At 34.9% G+C, this 18,352-nt stretch overlaps 1 protein-coding gene across 8 annotated transcripts in view; it reads left to right on the forward strand.

Annotated features, from left to right (window-relative positions):
* LOC128250267 (uncharacterized) overlaps positions 1–18,152 on the forward strand; it is a 33,079-nt gene extending 14,927 nt beyond the window's left edge. For 3 of the 8 annotated variants that reach the window (XR_016237508.1, XR_016237511.1, XR_016237512.1), the window contains 2 exons: positions 4,596–4,763; positions 6,419–6,516. Coding sequence is in view for 3 of the 8 variants with exons in the window: in XM_052975008.2 (XP_052830968.1) it covers positions 4,700–4,763; positions 6,419–6,526; positions 6,989–7,312; positions 10,864–11,188; positions 16,126–16,150 (846 nt within the window). In the remaining 5 variants the exon portion in view is untranslated. Of the gene's footprint in view, positions 1–4,595; positions 4,764–6,418; positions 6,527–6,988; positions 7,313–10,863; positions 11,189–16,125; positions 16,169–18,070 lie in introns of those variants that run through there. The other 5 variants (XM_052975008.2, XM_052975006.2, XM_089338114.1 and 2 more) reach the window with 5 other exon arrangements.
* The last annotated feature ends 200 nt before the right edge of the window (positions 18,153–18,352 follow it).

Consider the following 18,352-nt stretch of genomic DNA (forward strand, 5'->3'; position numbering starts at 1 on the left):
GGAGGAAGTTTTGCTGTAAAGGATCAGTGTTAAATGTTGCAGATACAAATGCTAAAGGTAGAAGAAGAGCGCGAGAGAAAAAACTAAGCTAAAGAAAGTTTCCTGTTGAATTTATACGGGTACTTTAACAGAATCTATTTACGTTTAAGTAGATGATCTCTTGTATTTATGATGTCAGGTTCCCCCATGGAGCACAGAAGGTAATTACCAGGTAATTACAGACCAAGATATTTCTAATGGGAATTCCCTCAATTACAATTCATATATCAGTTCAAGAATATATATATATATATATATATATATATATATATATATATATATATATATATATATATATATATATATATATATATATATATATATATATATATATATATATATATATATATACGGGTCTTGTAGATAAATTGAGACAATTTTTACGCTGCATAAAACTGGCTATAAATAATGGTAGATGTCATATATAATTTTAATGTAACATTTATTACGACGAAAACATTTGTCACTCAATATGGCCATCCTTTTGGGAAATTACTGTCTCCACAGTAATATATTTATAATTTTTTAATTGAAAACTTTTTCAATGTTCTCGGTTCTGCTAACGGCTAGGCGTTCAGGCGAGTATACGTAGCAACATTTGAAATATTGTCCAGGTAAATTTAGCTGAAGATGGCTAATCAAATTTACGATAACAAACGTATTTGAAGAGTCCGAAACCTCGGTACTAGATTATCCGATCATGGGTTGTCTATTTATCTAATGTTCTTCCTAGAGGTTAGACGAAATTTGACAATTTCTTACCGAACAACCATATAGATGATTTGTTTATAGGGATCAAATGTTTGTGTAGGGATAAGCTCACTCCCTCCATCAGATGTTGATACACTTCCTATAAACATGTGTTTAGTGCATATTGAAGAAGAGATCTAATGTTTCAATCCCTCATTACCTCACCATCCTTGCATCAAAAAGAGTATCTCACGAGGTTAATCAATAGAACATCATATATTTTGCATTGCCTGATGTTTGTTTGCTCCACCAGCTGACACATTGTTAACTTTAACTGAGGAGTCCATGTGGTAGCATTAATTACATATATTGCTCATCTGGAAACTCTACAGGAATCACTATTCAATGTCAGTTGGCAAACAGCTGCTAATATTTTTAGTCCGAGTTAATGAGCACTTTTTCATTTTCAATGTAACATGGCTACCTCGCTTTGTATTGGCTTTCATATTTCTTTTCACAGATGTGATTGACTAAAGAGTTTTCCCTGAATCATTTTATGTATGGTATACAACAAAATGAATGGCTAAATAAATATAGAATATTAACAGCTTGAACGTATCTGTACTCAAGAAACAATTAATCACTGTAAAACTGTAAAACTGTAAAACTGACAAGTAATAATTGCTTTCTCAACCACATGGTTCCAGGTTCAGTCCCACTGCGTGGCACCTTGGAATACTGTCTTCTGCTAGAGCCTCGGGCTGACTGAAGCCTTGTGAGTGGATTTATTAGACGGAAACTGAAAGAAGCCCGTCGTATATTTATATATGTATATGTCTTTCTGTGTGTGTGTGTTTTTGTATCAGTATTTGTTCACCCCACCATCGCTTGACAACCGATGGTGGTGTGTTTATGTCCTCGTAATAGAGACCGATAGAATAAGTACTAGGCTTACTAAGAATAAGTCCTGGTGTCGATTTCTTTGACTAAAAGACCCTTTAAGTGGTGCTCCAGTATGGCTGCAGTCAAATGACTGAAAAGTGTAAAACTATAAAAGGGTGTATATATATATATATATATATATATAAGGGTATATATATATATATATATATATATATATATAATACCGGTTATACCAGCATATTTTTTGTTCTTCCTCCACCTTTTTCTTCTCAACCCTTTCTGTCGATGAGTACAGGGTCGAAACGTCGGGGACTTTTCCATTTTTCTCGAACAGCAAACAAAAATCTGCTTGATGTTCTCACATCGTCGTTCGTCGTTTGTTTTCAGCAAATTTGAACTATATATAAAATAATTAATGCGCCCTTTTAAAGCCTAGCTCGGCTCATGGACCCGGTTTCCCGGTTTCTATGGCGTATGTGTTCCCCAGCTGGACGGGACGCCAGTCCATCGTAGCATTATTCATTTTTGTCAGCTGAGTGGACTGGAGCAAATCGACCCCAGGACTTATTCTTTGGAAGCCTAGTACTTATTGCATCGGTCTCTTTCGCCGAACCGCTAAGTTACGGGGACGTAAACACACCAGCATCGGTTGTCAAACGATGTTGGGGGGGGGGGGAGAAACACAGACACAAACATATACACACACATATATATATACATATATACGAAGGACTTCTTTCAGTTTTCCGTCTAAATACAGTGTACATTTAAACACATAAGAGGTCTTTCAGCAGGACTGATGTTGAATATTAGGTTCTCTTGGTCGATAGTAACTAAAAGTTTGAATGTTTCAAAACTGCTTTTGAGATGAGGTGCCGTTTCGTGTTTGGGTTGAGTTTTATAGTCATGACTATGATGGTGCAACCAACAACCGAACTTGCCTAGGAAGGCTACAGTGTGACGTAACCGTATAGTTCAAACATGATCAGTCAAAGCTTTTCAGCGATCAGATGCATCAATTAAAGGGTCACCAAAATGCTTCATTTTTGCAAGCAAAAGTATGAATTCATCCTTTCCTGCCTGGTGGTTATGATAAATGAATTGATAATATGGACTAGGTTGAAAGACTTGAGAACACAGGTTCTTTTTGCTATCAGACCAACTGTACTGGGAATTCTGGAAGGGTTATTTGAAACGAAATGTAAAGTGGGGTTACTGTCCTTCGTTATATGCTAAAAACGTTGGGAAGAAATGACGAATTTACCGCGATTAAAGGGGTAATGTGACTATAGGTTGGTGGTAAGGGAAGAAGGAATGGGTTTTCATTTGATGTGTAAGATTAATCAGGTTTTGTCACCCCTTATTTTCTAGACTCGTTATTGTGTTATTATTAATTGATATAAATTTAATAACTCCTAAATTTAATATATATATATGTGTGTGTGTATGTGTGTGTGTGAGTGTGTGTGTTTATGTGTGTGTGTGTGTGTGCATATATGCGCGTGTGTGTGCATGTATTTATGTACATATATATATGTATTTATGTATATATATATATGTATATGTATATATATATATATACACACAATCATAAATAGGGAAAAAAGAAATTTTCTTTGCCAGTATGCTGAAAAATAGACGCCAAGAATTCTTTTTTTCTTTTGCCCTTATTTTTAATTGTATAACTTTTACCTTAAACGGTATTTTTCATATGCTGGCCACAAATAAAATCTTTTTAATAAATTTTTTTCCTTATATTAGAAGTACATGAATATATATATATATATATATATATATATATATATATATATATATATATATATATATATATATATATATATATATATATATATATATATATATATATATATATATATATATATATACATATATGTGTGTATGTGTAAATATATATATATATATATAAACACATGTATGTTTGTGTGGTGTGTGTATGTATGTACATATATGTGTATATGTATATATATATATATATAAAACATACAAGAAATAAGGGCAGGGAATCGTCAATTAATAATAGAATTAATAATTAACAATTTTGCCAAGTAGTTCAGTATGAAAAAAACCTTTATCGGTAAGACCATTTATCATCATAAATATAAGGGATTAGCAATTGAGTTGCTTCTCCAACATACTGAAAATTTAGAAATAGCAGTCAAAGAACTACTGATTCTAAACTACAAATTTTTCTCTAAAACGGATGGCGATATTTATGGCACACATAGAACAAAAACATATATATAAAACATATATATGTATGTATATCTCTCTCTCTCTCTCTCTCTCTCTCTCTCTCTCTCTCTCTCTCTCTCTATATATATATATATATATATATATATATATATATATATATATATATATATATATATATATATGCATGTATTGTACCTCTTTAAATTAATTAAGTAGTCTTTATATTTTAGCAACTCTTGTATTTTAGAGAATGCCGTTTAATAAACTTCTGAGGAACATCGAAATTACAGTAAATATTTTTGTAATAAATGAATAAAGTGAATAAACAAATAGATAATATTTGGCTCCATTACTGTACTGATTCACATGTTCGGCAGTTATTTTGCGCTATTTTTCATAATTAAAGACTCCCTCCACGTTTCCAAGAAGTATCTGACGAGGTTAAACAATAGAACATCAAATATTTTTTAGTGCATAATCTTTGTTTGCTGCACTAGTTGACATTTAAGTTTAATTGAGGAGTTTATCTGATAACATTAATTGCATATATTTTTCATTTGGAGACTATAGGAATCACTACTGGAAGTAATTTGGGAAGCAGCTGCTAATATTGATACACTTGGTTATTGGTCAAATATTCATTTCCGATGTAACATAGCTACCCTCCCTTTTGTAGTGCCTTTCATACTTGACAGATGTGGGTCATAAAAATTTTTTCTCTAAATCATTTTATGTATGGTGCACAAAAGAAGAATGGCTAAATCAATATGGAATATTAACAGCTTCAACGTATCTCTTAGCCAAGAAATACTACAAATGTTTCAGTTCACGTTGCTGAAAGTGAATAACGTGGATGAGAAACTATTACATGAATGACAGTTGTCCACTCGAGTACAAGGAAGAACTTTACTGTTTCCGTAAGTTGATTATTTGTATGAGAAGACTTCAATTTCTGTTGGAGGAATTTAGAAAAATAATGTACGTATGGGCTCACTACTTCTTGCCAAATTATACTCTTTTACTCTTTACTCTTTTACTTCTTTCAGTCATTTGACTGCGGCCATGCTGGAGCACCGCCTTTAGTCGAGAAAATCGACCCCCAGGACTTATTCTTTGTAAGCTTAGTACTTATTCTATCGGTCTCTTTTTGCCGAACCGCTAAGTTACGGGGACGTAAACACACCAGCATCGGTTGTCAAGCGATGGTGGGGGGACAAACACAGACACACATACATACACACACACACACACACACACACATATATATATATATATATATATATATATATATATATATACGACGGGCTTCTTTCAGTTTCCGTCTACCAAATCCACTCACAAGGCTTTGGTCGGCCCGAGGCTATAGTAGAAGACACTTGCCCAAGATGCCACGCAGTGGGACTGAACCCGGAACCATGTGGTTGGTAAGCAAGCTACTTATCACCAGCCACTCCTGCATTCGACTATATATGTTTGTTTGTACTTGTGTGTGTGTGTGTGTGTGTGTGTATGTGTGTGTGCGTGCGTATCTTTGTGACTGTGGATGTGTTTGTACATGCGTGTGTACATGTATGTGTATGCGTGTGCACGTATGTGTGTATGTGTATGTAACTTACAAGCAACATTTCACAGGGTCCGGCAACAAGAACAGGTGGAATGCCGTTGCTCCTATATTGCATGTTCTTCAAAGTCAATATTCTTTTACTCTAGTTGCTTTACTACTTTCTTTTACTTGAGCTGCCTTTACTAGTTGCTTTTCTTGTTATCTCCCTTTCTCACTCCCACTCTCTTTCATCTTTCCATCTTTCTCGTTTCACGCATTCTTACTCTCCGTGTCTTTCTTAAACGCTGTCCTTACTCTCAGTCATTCACTCGGTATGGCCAATTCACATTGTCCCATCCCCTTCTCTGTCTGTCTGTCTATCTCTGTATGTCTCTGTATGTCTGTATGTATGTCTCTGTCTATCTCCCCGCTTCCTCTCTGTATCACTCTTTCTTTGTCACTCTCTCTCTCTCTCTGTCGCGTTGTTACCTCCTCGCAAATTTCTTTTGTACATTCTACTTTGTCAACTTCTCGAAATACATATATATATATATATATATATATATATATATATATATATATAGAGAGAGAGAGAGAGAGAGAGAGAGAGAGAGTGAGAGAGAGAGAGACGAAAGAGAAAGAGAGAGGAAAGAGAGTGAAAGAATAAAGGCGTGAGAAACAGGGAGATCAACGATTTCACTACTTTCGGTACATTCTATCTATGAATTTTTCGAAGCACACAGAGAGTTAGGAAGAGATAGATTGAAAATGAGAGAGAAAGAGAGAGAGAGAGGGGGGGAGAGAGATAGAGAGAGAGAGAGAGAGAGAGAGAGAGAGAGAAAGAGAAAGAAAGAGGAAAGAGAAAAAAATAGAGAGATGAACAATCTCACATTAATTCACACTTCAAACCTCATTTTCTCGATTATTCACGCTTATGAATGTTCTATCATTCTCTCAATTTTCCTTATTCTTTTGTTGTCTTAACCCCAGATTTTATCTGTAGCTGACATATCTTTGGTTATTTTTCAGTTACTAGGAGCCGACGAATATTCCTCCGTCTTCCTTATACTTCCCTGCTAACTTCAAAGATGTTGTTAACTATAATTATACTGACGATGGCTTCTTACTCTTCTGCCTGTAAGTTAAGATTAAAGAAATTAATATTTTCTTTTCAGCTCCAACACTCAATCTTCCTCTTCAAGATTTCATACATTGGTTGCCAGACTTACTGTATTTTTGGTCTCATGTGATCCCACTCGCGATCGGGAGATCTTGGTATCAATGCCTGTACCTGGTGGTGCGTTATATTCTTGAACAAAACATTTATTCTGAGGTTGTTCTGCCATTACATCGACACCTGGCATGTGGTAAAGCGTGCACCTTTTCAGGCAATGTCGATTTGATGGAGGGAGTGAGTTAACGCACAACAAATACATTATAAACAAATTATTTGTGCATGATGTTCGGCCAAAACCTGGGGAAGCGTTTTCTGAAATCTACGAGAGACAATTATCATCATTCATTCCTTCATATTCTTTAATGTCTTTCTTCTTCTTCTTATATTTCTCTGATTTATGCTTCTCTTATTTTTACTTTTAGCTATTACGATTTCAAGAATAACACCATCTGATGGTATTGTCGCAATTAGAAAGACAGGAAATATTACAATAACATGCCAGTATGAGGTGAATAGTCTTCCTGACTTCAAACTCCAACGAAACGGAGAGACAGTTGTACATATACAATATTCCACAAGCGACCATAAATATGAAAAAATACAAACTACCAAAGGTTTCGACTGTAGTTTACCTACAGGTAACGCGGGTAATATTGTCTGTTGGAAAGCCACTCCCAAATGCAATGATATAGCAAACTACACGTGTGTAACACCCGAAGAATCTTCATCCCCGAAAAGGTTTAAAGGTTAGGGTTACTCGACTTTTTCACTTATTCACCTGCGTTATTATTAATTTTCAGTAGTTTAGACTGTGTATTTTTACTGCACTGTCAAGTACAGATGTGCAGAATTTTTTGTGTAGATATTCTGTACCTGCCATATATTTTGTTGTATAATACCTAGTTGCTCCATTTTCAGTAGAGTGAAGTATACAATAGGATAGCTGATGTAGAAGGACAAGAAATTTTAATTAGTCAAATTTAAACAAATTTATAAGAACAACTCTTTATGTAAATGATAAATTCGGTCAAATTTTTATCCTTGTTTAGTCACGGTGAGATTATGTTTTAAGGATAAGATTTAGGGATAAGATTAAATCATATCCTTAGTAATCACCGTACTGCTGCTAAATATTAAATTCACTTCTCATTACTTTTCATTTCTAATGAATTATAATTAACTATATTTCCGAGATTATCTCTCCTGCTTCAGACCGGAGTCAGTAATTTACGTAAAATGTGTTCTCATCAATAAAGATGTGACTTCATTAAAAAAATTGCTTCGATTATAGCAAGCACACAACTATTAACTTTCATGATTATCTGTAAGAATAAACCTAAGTTTTGCAGATCACGACTAACAAAATCAAAATAGTTTTGCCGGTGTTTCAGCACAAATAAAGACAGCCCGAATAAAGACCCATGCTTTGCTGCAGTCTACATTTAATAAATTTTAAGCAAAATATTGGCTTGTCTCCCTTTTTGCTTTTCTTAGCAGTGAATGAAATTAGTCATTTATAAAATTATTTATTCTGATAACAAAGGGTATTATTTTTAATTATAATATCTTGAACAGCCATATGAAGTTTACTATCACCAACTTTACTAAGTTTTCTTTAAGTAACCGTCCCTAAATATTTTCTGTATGTTGTATAAATTGGAATTTGGTTTATGCTTTTGGTGTATCTTTTTCAATCATTCCCAAAACATCTATTACTATTGGAAATGTTTCTGTCCTCATTTCCTACAATTTAGATGTCTCTTATTAAATTAACATTTGGAAAATTTCTCGATTTTTAATTTAGAAATAAATTATGATGTGTTGGGATTGGTATTTTGGTAAAAAAAACAAAAAAAACAAAACAACAAAAAAACAATAACTTGCCTTGCAATCTTTGATAATGCCAGGTCGATTAATGTTGATCACCAGGTCTGTGTGAACTGACAGATCCCAGAGTGTTGTTTTGTTGCTCGCAGGGTCCTTTTCTGATGTAACTTTAAACACCCTCGTTATGTTTGTATTAATATAAAGCCAATAAGGTAGCTGAGGAATTTCTTCCCTATTTAAGTTCTGATTTCAAATTCCACGGAGGTTGAGTTTTCGTTTCTCTCTTTCTGGGTCGATGAAATAAGTACCGATCAAGTACTAGGGTCGATGTAATCGACTAGACTCCAATCCAAAAATTTCATGCCTTGTTCCAACAATTTCTTCTAATGTCGTCGTAGTGGTGGTGGTGGTGGTGGTGATGGGCGCTGGGATTATAATCTCTAGCCCTTGGCCCCGCCAGTTCTGTTGTATTCTGGAAGCTTCAATCATCTTGATTTTATCCTCAAGCCCCATTAGAAGGGCTGAGATAATCCAGATGACACTTATTTCTGGTGGGATTTCCTCAATAACTATTTTGGATGTTCTCCTACCCATATAAGTTGGTAATAAAATGACTTCATTGGTTTTTATCGGTTGGGGTGAGTGTTTTATAGCCTTTTCCTTATTTTTGAAGTACACCACTACTGTGGCGTATCCTCTCCCTCTGGTCAAGAACTCGATGTCTTGCCAGATGGGTTGTAGACACTTTTCGATTTGTTCTTTGGATGCTTTGTCTATTTTCTTGTCTTTTATTATCATTGTCATATATGTTATTATTTTTCTCATTGTGAGTTCGTTAGAGAGGGTGGCTTTAACATCAAAACCTTCCCATTCGAACATACCTCTGTGTTGCCGCAGTGAATCTAGCTCTATATTCAATTTATATTTTCTCACACCGGCTGCAGTGGCAAAATTAATCTTCTTTTGGTTGTTTTATGTTGGGTTTACTTTCCTGTTATTCATTTTATCGTTTTCAGCATTTATTTTTCTTTCTTGGTTCCTTTTTCCGTTTAGTGCATTTACGTGGCTTTCGTTCACATTTTCGTTCATTTTATCTTGTTTTGCAGTTGCTCTTTGGTTAGCTTGGTCAGGGTTAGAAGACTTGTCCTCCGAATTCATTTTCACAAAAAAAACAAAAAACTTTTTTTCAAAAATATTTTTTCAAAAATTATTTTAAAAATTATTTTCCCCTTCTTACGGAAGGGCAGAACAATCCACTACGTCTGTTAAAACAGAACGTAGGTCAATAAGAAACGTTCAAAATTTAACAATAAATGGTAACAATATACAATAACACTAACCAAATTCTTGCAGAGACAAATTAACAGCAGCGTGCAAACGATTCTTATTTTTTATTGCCCACAAGGGGCTAAACATAGAGGGGACAAACAAAGATATTAAGTCGATTACATCGATCCCAGTGCGTAACTGGTACATAATTTATCGACCCCAAAAAGGATGGAAGGCAAAGTCGACCTCGGTGGCAATTGAACTGAGAACATAACGGCAGACGAAATACCGCGAAGCATTTCGCCCGACGTGCTAACGATTCTGCCAGCTCGCCATGTGGGTGTGTGTATATATATATATATATATATATATATATATATATATATATATATATATATATATATATATATATATATATATATATATATATATATATATATATATATATATATATATATATATATATATATATATATATATATATATATATATATATATATATATATATATATATATATATATATATATATATATATATATATATATATATATATATATATATATATATATATATATATATATATATATATATATATATATATATATATGTATATATATATATATATATATATATATATACACGCGCGCACACGCGCACACACGCGCACACACGCGCACACACGCGCACACGCAGACACATACGCACGCACACACACGATAACTGTCCGCTCGAGTATGAGAGAGGCCTGCACTGTGTATCAAAGGAATATTTCCGACAATTGATTATTTTTATTGCAAGACTCTTCAATTTAGTTTGGAAAGTGTAACAATTAAAAAGTGTGCTTACGTGTACATCAAATATTTGCTGAAATGTATAGTTTTTGCTGAAGTGTATATTTGTGTGTGTATGTTTGTTTTTGCGTATGTGTCTGTACACATGAGTGTGCGCATGTGTGTGCGTGTGCGTGTGCGTGCGTGTGAGTGCGTGTGCGTGTGTATGTTTGTGCGTATGTGTGTGTGAGTGTGTATGAGCATGTAACTTAGAAGCAGTAGTTCACAAGGCCCATCATGAAGAATATTTTGAACGTGTGGACCTTTTAGTTTAGTAAAGAAATTGCGTTTCATATTAGTGAAATCCCTAATATGCTTAGTAATATGCAAAACCAATTATTCTAACTTTTTTAACGTATTTTCTTTTCAGCCATATCTACCCCTCGGACAATCACAATTTACAACCGAACGAGGGAATATAACATGTTATATACAGTCTTCAGATGTGTAGTATTTGTCGTCCCGCCTAGTCCTCAAAATTTAACGATAATATGGACATTGTTCGGTCCTAATATAAACAATGTAACAAAATATGATTACCCAGTAGTTCCTGCTCCGAAGACATGTTTTTCTCGGGTAACATCAATTTATTCTTACTCTGAGGATACCAATGACCAATATTTAAGAACCATCGCATGTCAGACACCTTATGGTTTAGTTGATTCAAAAGTGAGCAAAGTAATGTTTACTCAGAGGTAAATTAATTTTCTAATTGTTACCTTAGTGTTTTCGTGTTTTTCTTGTAGCAGTGCTTATTTAGCCTTAGGTCAGCCCAGATCTAACAGGCAGATGATCTAGGGTATTCTAGCCGTGAAAATCCCATCTGTTTTGTTTTTTTCCTTTCAGGAAGACTATACGACTATAATATCCAACGTATACAACTTAGTGTTAAGTCAGATTTTGTGACGTATTGAAGATTTGGTTACTATTTCTAACTGGTCAAAATGCCACATAGATGTTTTCTTGTTTATATATGTCGATCACTAGTTTAAGATTTCACTGTTTACAGTTACTCTATGCTATTGTAGGTACTCATCCTTTTGATACCTTTCTTTTGTGTAATCATATCTGTGTGTGTGTGTGTGTGTGTGTGTGTGTGTGTGTGCGTATGAGTAGTCATTTAAATATCTATACCTGTGTGTCTTTGCATACACGCTTGGTTTATGCATTTATACGTGTGTGGGTGATATGCATATGTATACGTGTATATGCACATGCTTTGATGTTGGATGGTGCGTGTATTCGTATGTGCGAGATGGTAACATAAATGCACATTATTAATAACAAGTTGGTTGGCTATCGTTTAAAATTTTAAGGACTGGTTCAATCCATATTTCCATGTTAATTAAAATTGAAAGGAATTTGTAAGCATCTTAAACAGTTTATCAAAAATGGGTTGAGCGAAATATGGTCTTGAATAATTGGGCGGTGGTAATTAATATATTACCGACTGACTGTTGACCTTGCCATAAGAACCCTCTGAGTAGATTGAAACCAATGCCCCTTCTTTCTCGTCAGAGGAACAGGTTTCTCTGTTCAATAGATGCATCTGCTCATGACACCCATTTCAAGTGGAGTTGTGGAGTGGTGTGACTGATGATGCGAAAGTATGTGAAAATACTCTACAAAGGCTTTCAAATAAACAAGTCAGGCAGACGTGGACGTCGGTTCTGAAAGGTATCTTTGTGCAGCTGTTCTCCTTCACCCAGCTGTATTCTTGGGACAAGTGCTGATAGAAGTATAGGAATTTTTTTTTCCATCTTGAAAGTTGCCAGGCACTCACTCACCCTCCTGGCAATGAGGTTGGTGAAGCATCGAATGGATTAGAAAAATTTCATCTGACGATGAAATAGAAAATATCTATTTCTTTATTGCCTACAAGGGGCTAAACATAGAGGAGACAAACAAGGACAGACTAAGAGATTAGGTCGATTACATCGACCTCAGTGCGTAACTGGTACTTATTTAATCGACCCCGAAAGGATGAAAGACAAAGTCGACCTTGGCAGAATTTGAACTCAGAACGTAACGACAGACGAAATACCGCTAAGCATTTCGCCTGGCTGCCAGATCACCGCTCTTGGCATCTATAATACGATGCTGAATAGTACATTCTGCTTGACGCCAACGTTATAAATATGAGTGCCTTTATGCATCACGAATCCATAACCACAGTATTGTGTGTTCTTACGCAGCAACCAAATTAAGTTGGGGAATAAAAACTGCCTTTTGGTATTAACACTGCTTCTGTCGCTATCAATTAATTTTAATAGCCCTAGTGGCTACTTGCGACATTATTTCCTTAATAGACATTAATATCCTACTCATCGTTGACGGGAGATTCGGCTGATTATTTTGCTACTGGATCTCTGTCATTGAGCAAATCACATGACCTGGCAGTTCTAGTGACCGTAGCAGACGGTTCACGTCTGTCAAAGATATAAATACGAGTGCTTTCATGCAGCACCATTTCATATGAAGTAAAGAACGCAGTATTCTGTGTTCAATATGTCTTTATGGTCATTGTTGATCTTACCCTTTTACTCGATGTAAACCCCTTTCTGCTTTCATGTTTTCTTTTTACTTCGTCCATGCAGCAGTAAAAGGAAATTGTTAGTATCATCACCCTTGTTGCGCCGTCATCATTAGTCTTCTAACGCAATAATGGAGTTTCTTTGGAGTCATTCAACCTGTTCAAAATGTCAGCGAAGTTTTTATCAAAGTACATCTCCATACATCTTAAATAAATATACAATGGTATCTGATAATGTAGTTTTAGACATAAAGAAAACACTTCATGGTTATGGTTGAAATGCCTTTCGTGATTGGTTTACGCAATCGCAGCTGACCTAGACGTTACAAAATATAGATCAAGTTTGACGTGCAATTATATTTAAGTTATACAACATTTAACACAAAGCTTCAGAATTGAGTAGATTTTTGTTTATGCAAATTACGATTGTAATGTATATCGCTTTCATATATCAGCCCCTAAATAAATACTGCTGCCATATTTCATTTTCCACTCCTTGGTAGAGTTGTTAAAGTCCTGTATATTCTGATGGAAGCTTTCGGCTAGCTCTTCTGAGTACATCTTCATGTTCTCCTTGAAGTTATCAAGATGAATGTTAGGGACATCTTGCAAACGATTTTGTTTAAGTGCCTCACCAAAGTCTCAATCAAACTCGCTTAATTTTCTATCTTGTGAGTAAGCAGGAACCATGAATCACCGTCGCAAACTGTTTTCAAATTCTTGTTGAGTGTCTTGGGAGATTTCTTGTTTTATTTTATCTGGTCTAACAAAGGGTCTTCTTTATTTGTGTTCCAACAAAAGACACCTGCTTCGACCTTTGACGCAGAGAGCTTTAGAAAGAATTCTTGAATGTGCTTAAAGTCTGCAGACTCCTTATAAAGAGACGTTAGTAATCATTTCAGAAGACTAAATATCATGTGGAATGATGGGAACATCACCTTCCAGAGGGTCTACTAATTCTTCACGCTTACTGTTGTTCTTCACAAGTAATATGACCCGCTGTGTTTAGTACCGCCTTCGATAGTACGGCACGATGTTACTGAATCACAAAAGAAAGGACTAATAAATATGCTTCAGAAATCATTCATGAATGCCATTCTGAAATCTCCGATAACTTCTCAGCCAACCTCTACACCACATTGCTCGTGGACGTCGACTCCAACTCGATTGGAGGTTTCATAAACACGATCGTGGAGCTACTGCACAGTTTTCAGTGAATGAGCTAGGGAAAGATACAGACACATATCTTCATGGCGTAGCATGCCTTTGAGGCAGCTGCTTGAGCTGTTAATGAAGTAGTGCTGCTCGTTGAGTAAAGGCGATTCTCAAAGAGACAAGCCATATTTTGGCCGAAGCAGGGACTATCTTTCTAAATGAAAAACCTTGAAAAACCCAGGTGACATTTTTTCTACATTGTGACTAAACTTTCATCTAACCAGTGCAATTATTTGAGCTAAAACATCGAAATCTCAGAATTGGGCTTTACGCAACTAAGGTTTCTGATAAACTCGTGGAGTTGTTGGGGAATTTTGGTTGGGGTAGTATGACTTTTTCTCATTCAAATCTGAAATTGCAATCTATTTCTACAATGCCTTCTTGTTTTCCTTGCTGCTCTCTCCAGCACAGTGGGCACGAAAACGTCAGGGCGATATGACACCGATTCGATGGATGATGGAACCTCTATTTATATCACAATGGAAAAATTCCTGCCAAATGGTCTGTATGGAAGGATATAACTTGCAGAAGTAGCAATTGCTTGAGTAGTCAACAGGTTCCTGACAAATGCTTGGAATAACGAACTTCATGGTTCTTTTTTCCCTTCTATACAATCCTGCCAAGGAGTAAAATGGAATTGCCATTAACAAAAACTAAATTTATTTTACTCATCATTAATGTGCAAAATATTTCATATTTGATATATTTTTCTATAATACTGGAGATAAAAACATTTTAAATTAATTTTATATTATAATTTCCAGTATTGAAGTAGGCAAGAGTTTTACATCTTACCCTCGAGAGTTCTTTTGCATTACTTTCGGACGAGGTAAGAAATAAGAAGCCCAAATTTTTTCTTGATCCCCAAAATATGTCTTGCAAAGTCATATATTTTGGCTGATTCTACCTCAAAGTACTTTTTCACTTTGACTTGATTATATTAACCAAAGACAACAAAGTGCCCCTGCGGTATAATAGCAGCCGCTTGACCTCATTGATTTTAATTAAAGCTAGGCTTACACAACATTGGTAGACGGAACAAAACTGAAATTGTCAGCTTAAGATCTTTGCATTTACATTGCGACTTCCGTTTTTGTAAGTTATAGGAAAATATAGAAATTTCTTGAAAATCCTAAAAGATTCTGAAAAGTTCTTGAAATTTCTCGATAATTTGAGAAAATTCTCCATAAGCTTCCTGAAGTGTTCTGGAAAATAGATAAATTTCGAAATATCATTATTGAGAACACAAAAGCAAACTTTGAAGAAGATAACCATCTCCTATAAATGTTTAGGCAGAGGCAATAAAGAAATAACACTTACTGTCCTGAATAAACAAAATATAAAAGAAAAAATCCAGTAAACATTTTGTTACATAATGAAATTCACTTCTATAAACTGCTTCCATCACTCGTCATCATTCTATGCTGCCACCATTCTACAGACCTACTACCAACATTCATTCATACAAACTATCACCATCACTACCATGACCATCATCAATACCATTTCAACTCATTCACATACCACTACGTGAGGTAACCATGTAAATACGCCATTTAAACACCACGTTAAAGTGGAGTATTCATTGAAATTCTCTTCATTTACGTGAACGGCAAGTAAATCATCAAGCATATGTATTGTTGCCTCTCTATTGCAAGTAACTATGCAGTATATATTTTATACACAGCTTTGTTCAACAACACATTTTAGTGTCACTTTGCAATTAATTTTTGCTTTAAAGTTATTGAAAGTAATTCCACTTTTACATACACTACACATTCCACTTTGATTCGAATTATAAAACAATACATCCGCTTTAACATTCCAGTTTTTCATATTTGAAAGCAAAATTAAAGTCTTAAATGTTCCGTCTTTATATTGAAGGAGGAACCCAAAAGAAATGGAATGACTGCGACAAAGAAATTAGGTAAATAATTTTTCTCTTTTTTACATCTCGTTCCATAACATCCAAAACTTTTTTTTTATGAGGATGAAAGTAGATGACAGAAATAAAAGAGCGAAAAATGCTTTGCTTATGCTAGCAAGACTTCCCTCTTTGTGTCACCAATATTCTCCAAGTGAAAGGCAAAGCAATGTGTGTGTATGTACGTATGGCATATCAGGTAACTCTAGTACTGCTGGTAATATATAACCCATGGTATGTTATGTCTGTAACATTATTAAGTCTGTTTTGTAAGGAGGGTGATTTTTGTTGGTCGTCCTGCAGAACAAACAATAAAATCTGTCAAAGGGCGGATAGACTCAATAGCGTCAAAGACCATCGAATAGATGTGAGAGACTCTCTAGTCTTTGCATAGTCATCTCTCTGGGGAAAGAAAACTTTGATGTAACACAAGCGACTTCATTTGCGTCCAGTGATGTAGACTACACCATTCGAAAGCATAAAAGCCCCAAAGTAAATGTAAAATCAAGCTATCAAAAATAATCTCATATATAAGAAAAAAAAACTGCAATGCCCAAATATAATATGTCACACATATGAACTTATGTACAAATATCAATATTACAATGAAAATTACAATCAAAATATTAAATATGCTATGAAATATAACATTACTATAAAATAGGCGCAGGAGTGGATGTGTGGCAAGTAGCTTGCTTACCAACCACATGGTTCCGGGTTCAGTCCCAATGCGTGGTACCTTAAGCAAATGCCTTCTATTATAGCCTCGGGCCGAGCAAAGCCTTGTAAGTAGATTTGTTAGACGGAAACTGAAAAAAAGCCCGTCGTATATATATGTATATATGTGTGTGTGTGTGTGTGTGTGTGTGTGTGCGTGTATGTAGGTGTGTGTGTTTGTGTATCTCTGTCCCCCCCCACCATCGCTTGACAACTGATGTTGGTGTGTTTACGTCCACGTAACTTGGCGGTTCGGCAAAAGAGACCGTTAGAATAAGTCCTAGGGTCTATTTGTTCGACTAAAGGCGGTGCTCCAGCATGGCCGCAGTCAAATGACTGAAACAAATAAAAGAATTGGAAAATATAATAAAACATAAGAAAATAGCAGGAAAACAATAGATAAATATTAGCAAAATATAAAAATATATCCGAAAAAATATTACAAAACATGTCAAGCCGTTTTATATGATATGATTTATTTGTGGGATTAAAATAATCACATATGGAGGATAATGATGGATTCTATACGGTCTATACGAACGACAGAAGAGGCAGAAGATTCAAGATTCTATGACTCTTGTCTCCATATTTGGTATAGGTTTGAAGTGATATGTCTTTATCAATGCTATCTGAATGAAGCAGTGTGTTTATGTGAGGGAGAGAGGATGTAAGAGATTAAAGTTAAAGATTATACCAAGGTGCAAGTGAAAGTGACAGAATTGGAATAAGAGAAAGAGAAAGAGAAAGACAGAGAGAGAGAGAGAGAGAGAATGAGAGAGTGAGAGTGATAGAGTGAGAGAGTAAGAGTGTGTGAGAGAGAGAGGACAACTAGAGAATAAGCAAAGAAACAAAAAGAAAATTGAAGCGAAAAAAGTAAAATGGAAATTAGGAAGAAAGAAGAAGAAAAAAGAAAAGCGAGAGAACCATAAAGAAAGAAATGAGATAATAGTTTATATTTTCTTCTCATCCAATCACGCTCTTTCTATTTCCCTCTCGAAATACTTATAAAATGGTTCGCCATTTACCAAACGGTAGACATAGTTATCTGTAAAAAGACCAAATAATATGTTCCCTGAAGACCTTCTCATTCACTATATATTTACCCTTGCAACACCAGTTACAGAAATCCAAACAACTATAATGGTATGAACTATAATATAATACGTCGATAATTCTTTGCTTTTGCAGACTGCTGTTTGATGAACATCTTTCGCGCATATTCGAAATAAAGTCAACTTTTTCTGTAATAAATAAACATTTCCACTCTATAGTGTACTGAGTTCTTTGTTCAATAGTTATTATTTGTTGTTTTTTCAGTCTTAAGAACACTTGATTCTATGTATGTCATTGTTCGGTTTTATTTCAAGATTTATTGCCAATAGAAAAAGAGTCGGTTTCTAACCTAGATTCAAGGCTCCATCATTGGAACTTCAACATCAACAACAGGGTATTTTGTATGTATGTATGTAT

Source organism: Octopus bimaculoides, chromosome 20 (assembly GCF_046866305.1).
Source record: "Octopus bimaculoides isolate indiv1 chromosome 20, ASM4686630v1, whole genome shotgun sequence".
NCBI lineage: Eukaryota > Metazoa > Mollusca > Cephalopoda > Octopoda > Octopodidae > Octopus > Octopus bimaculoides.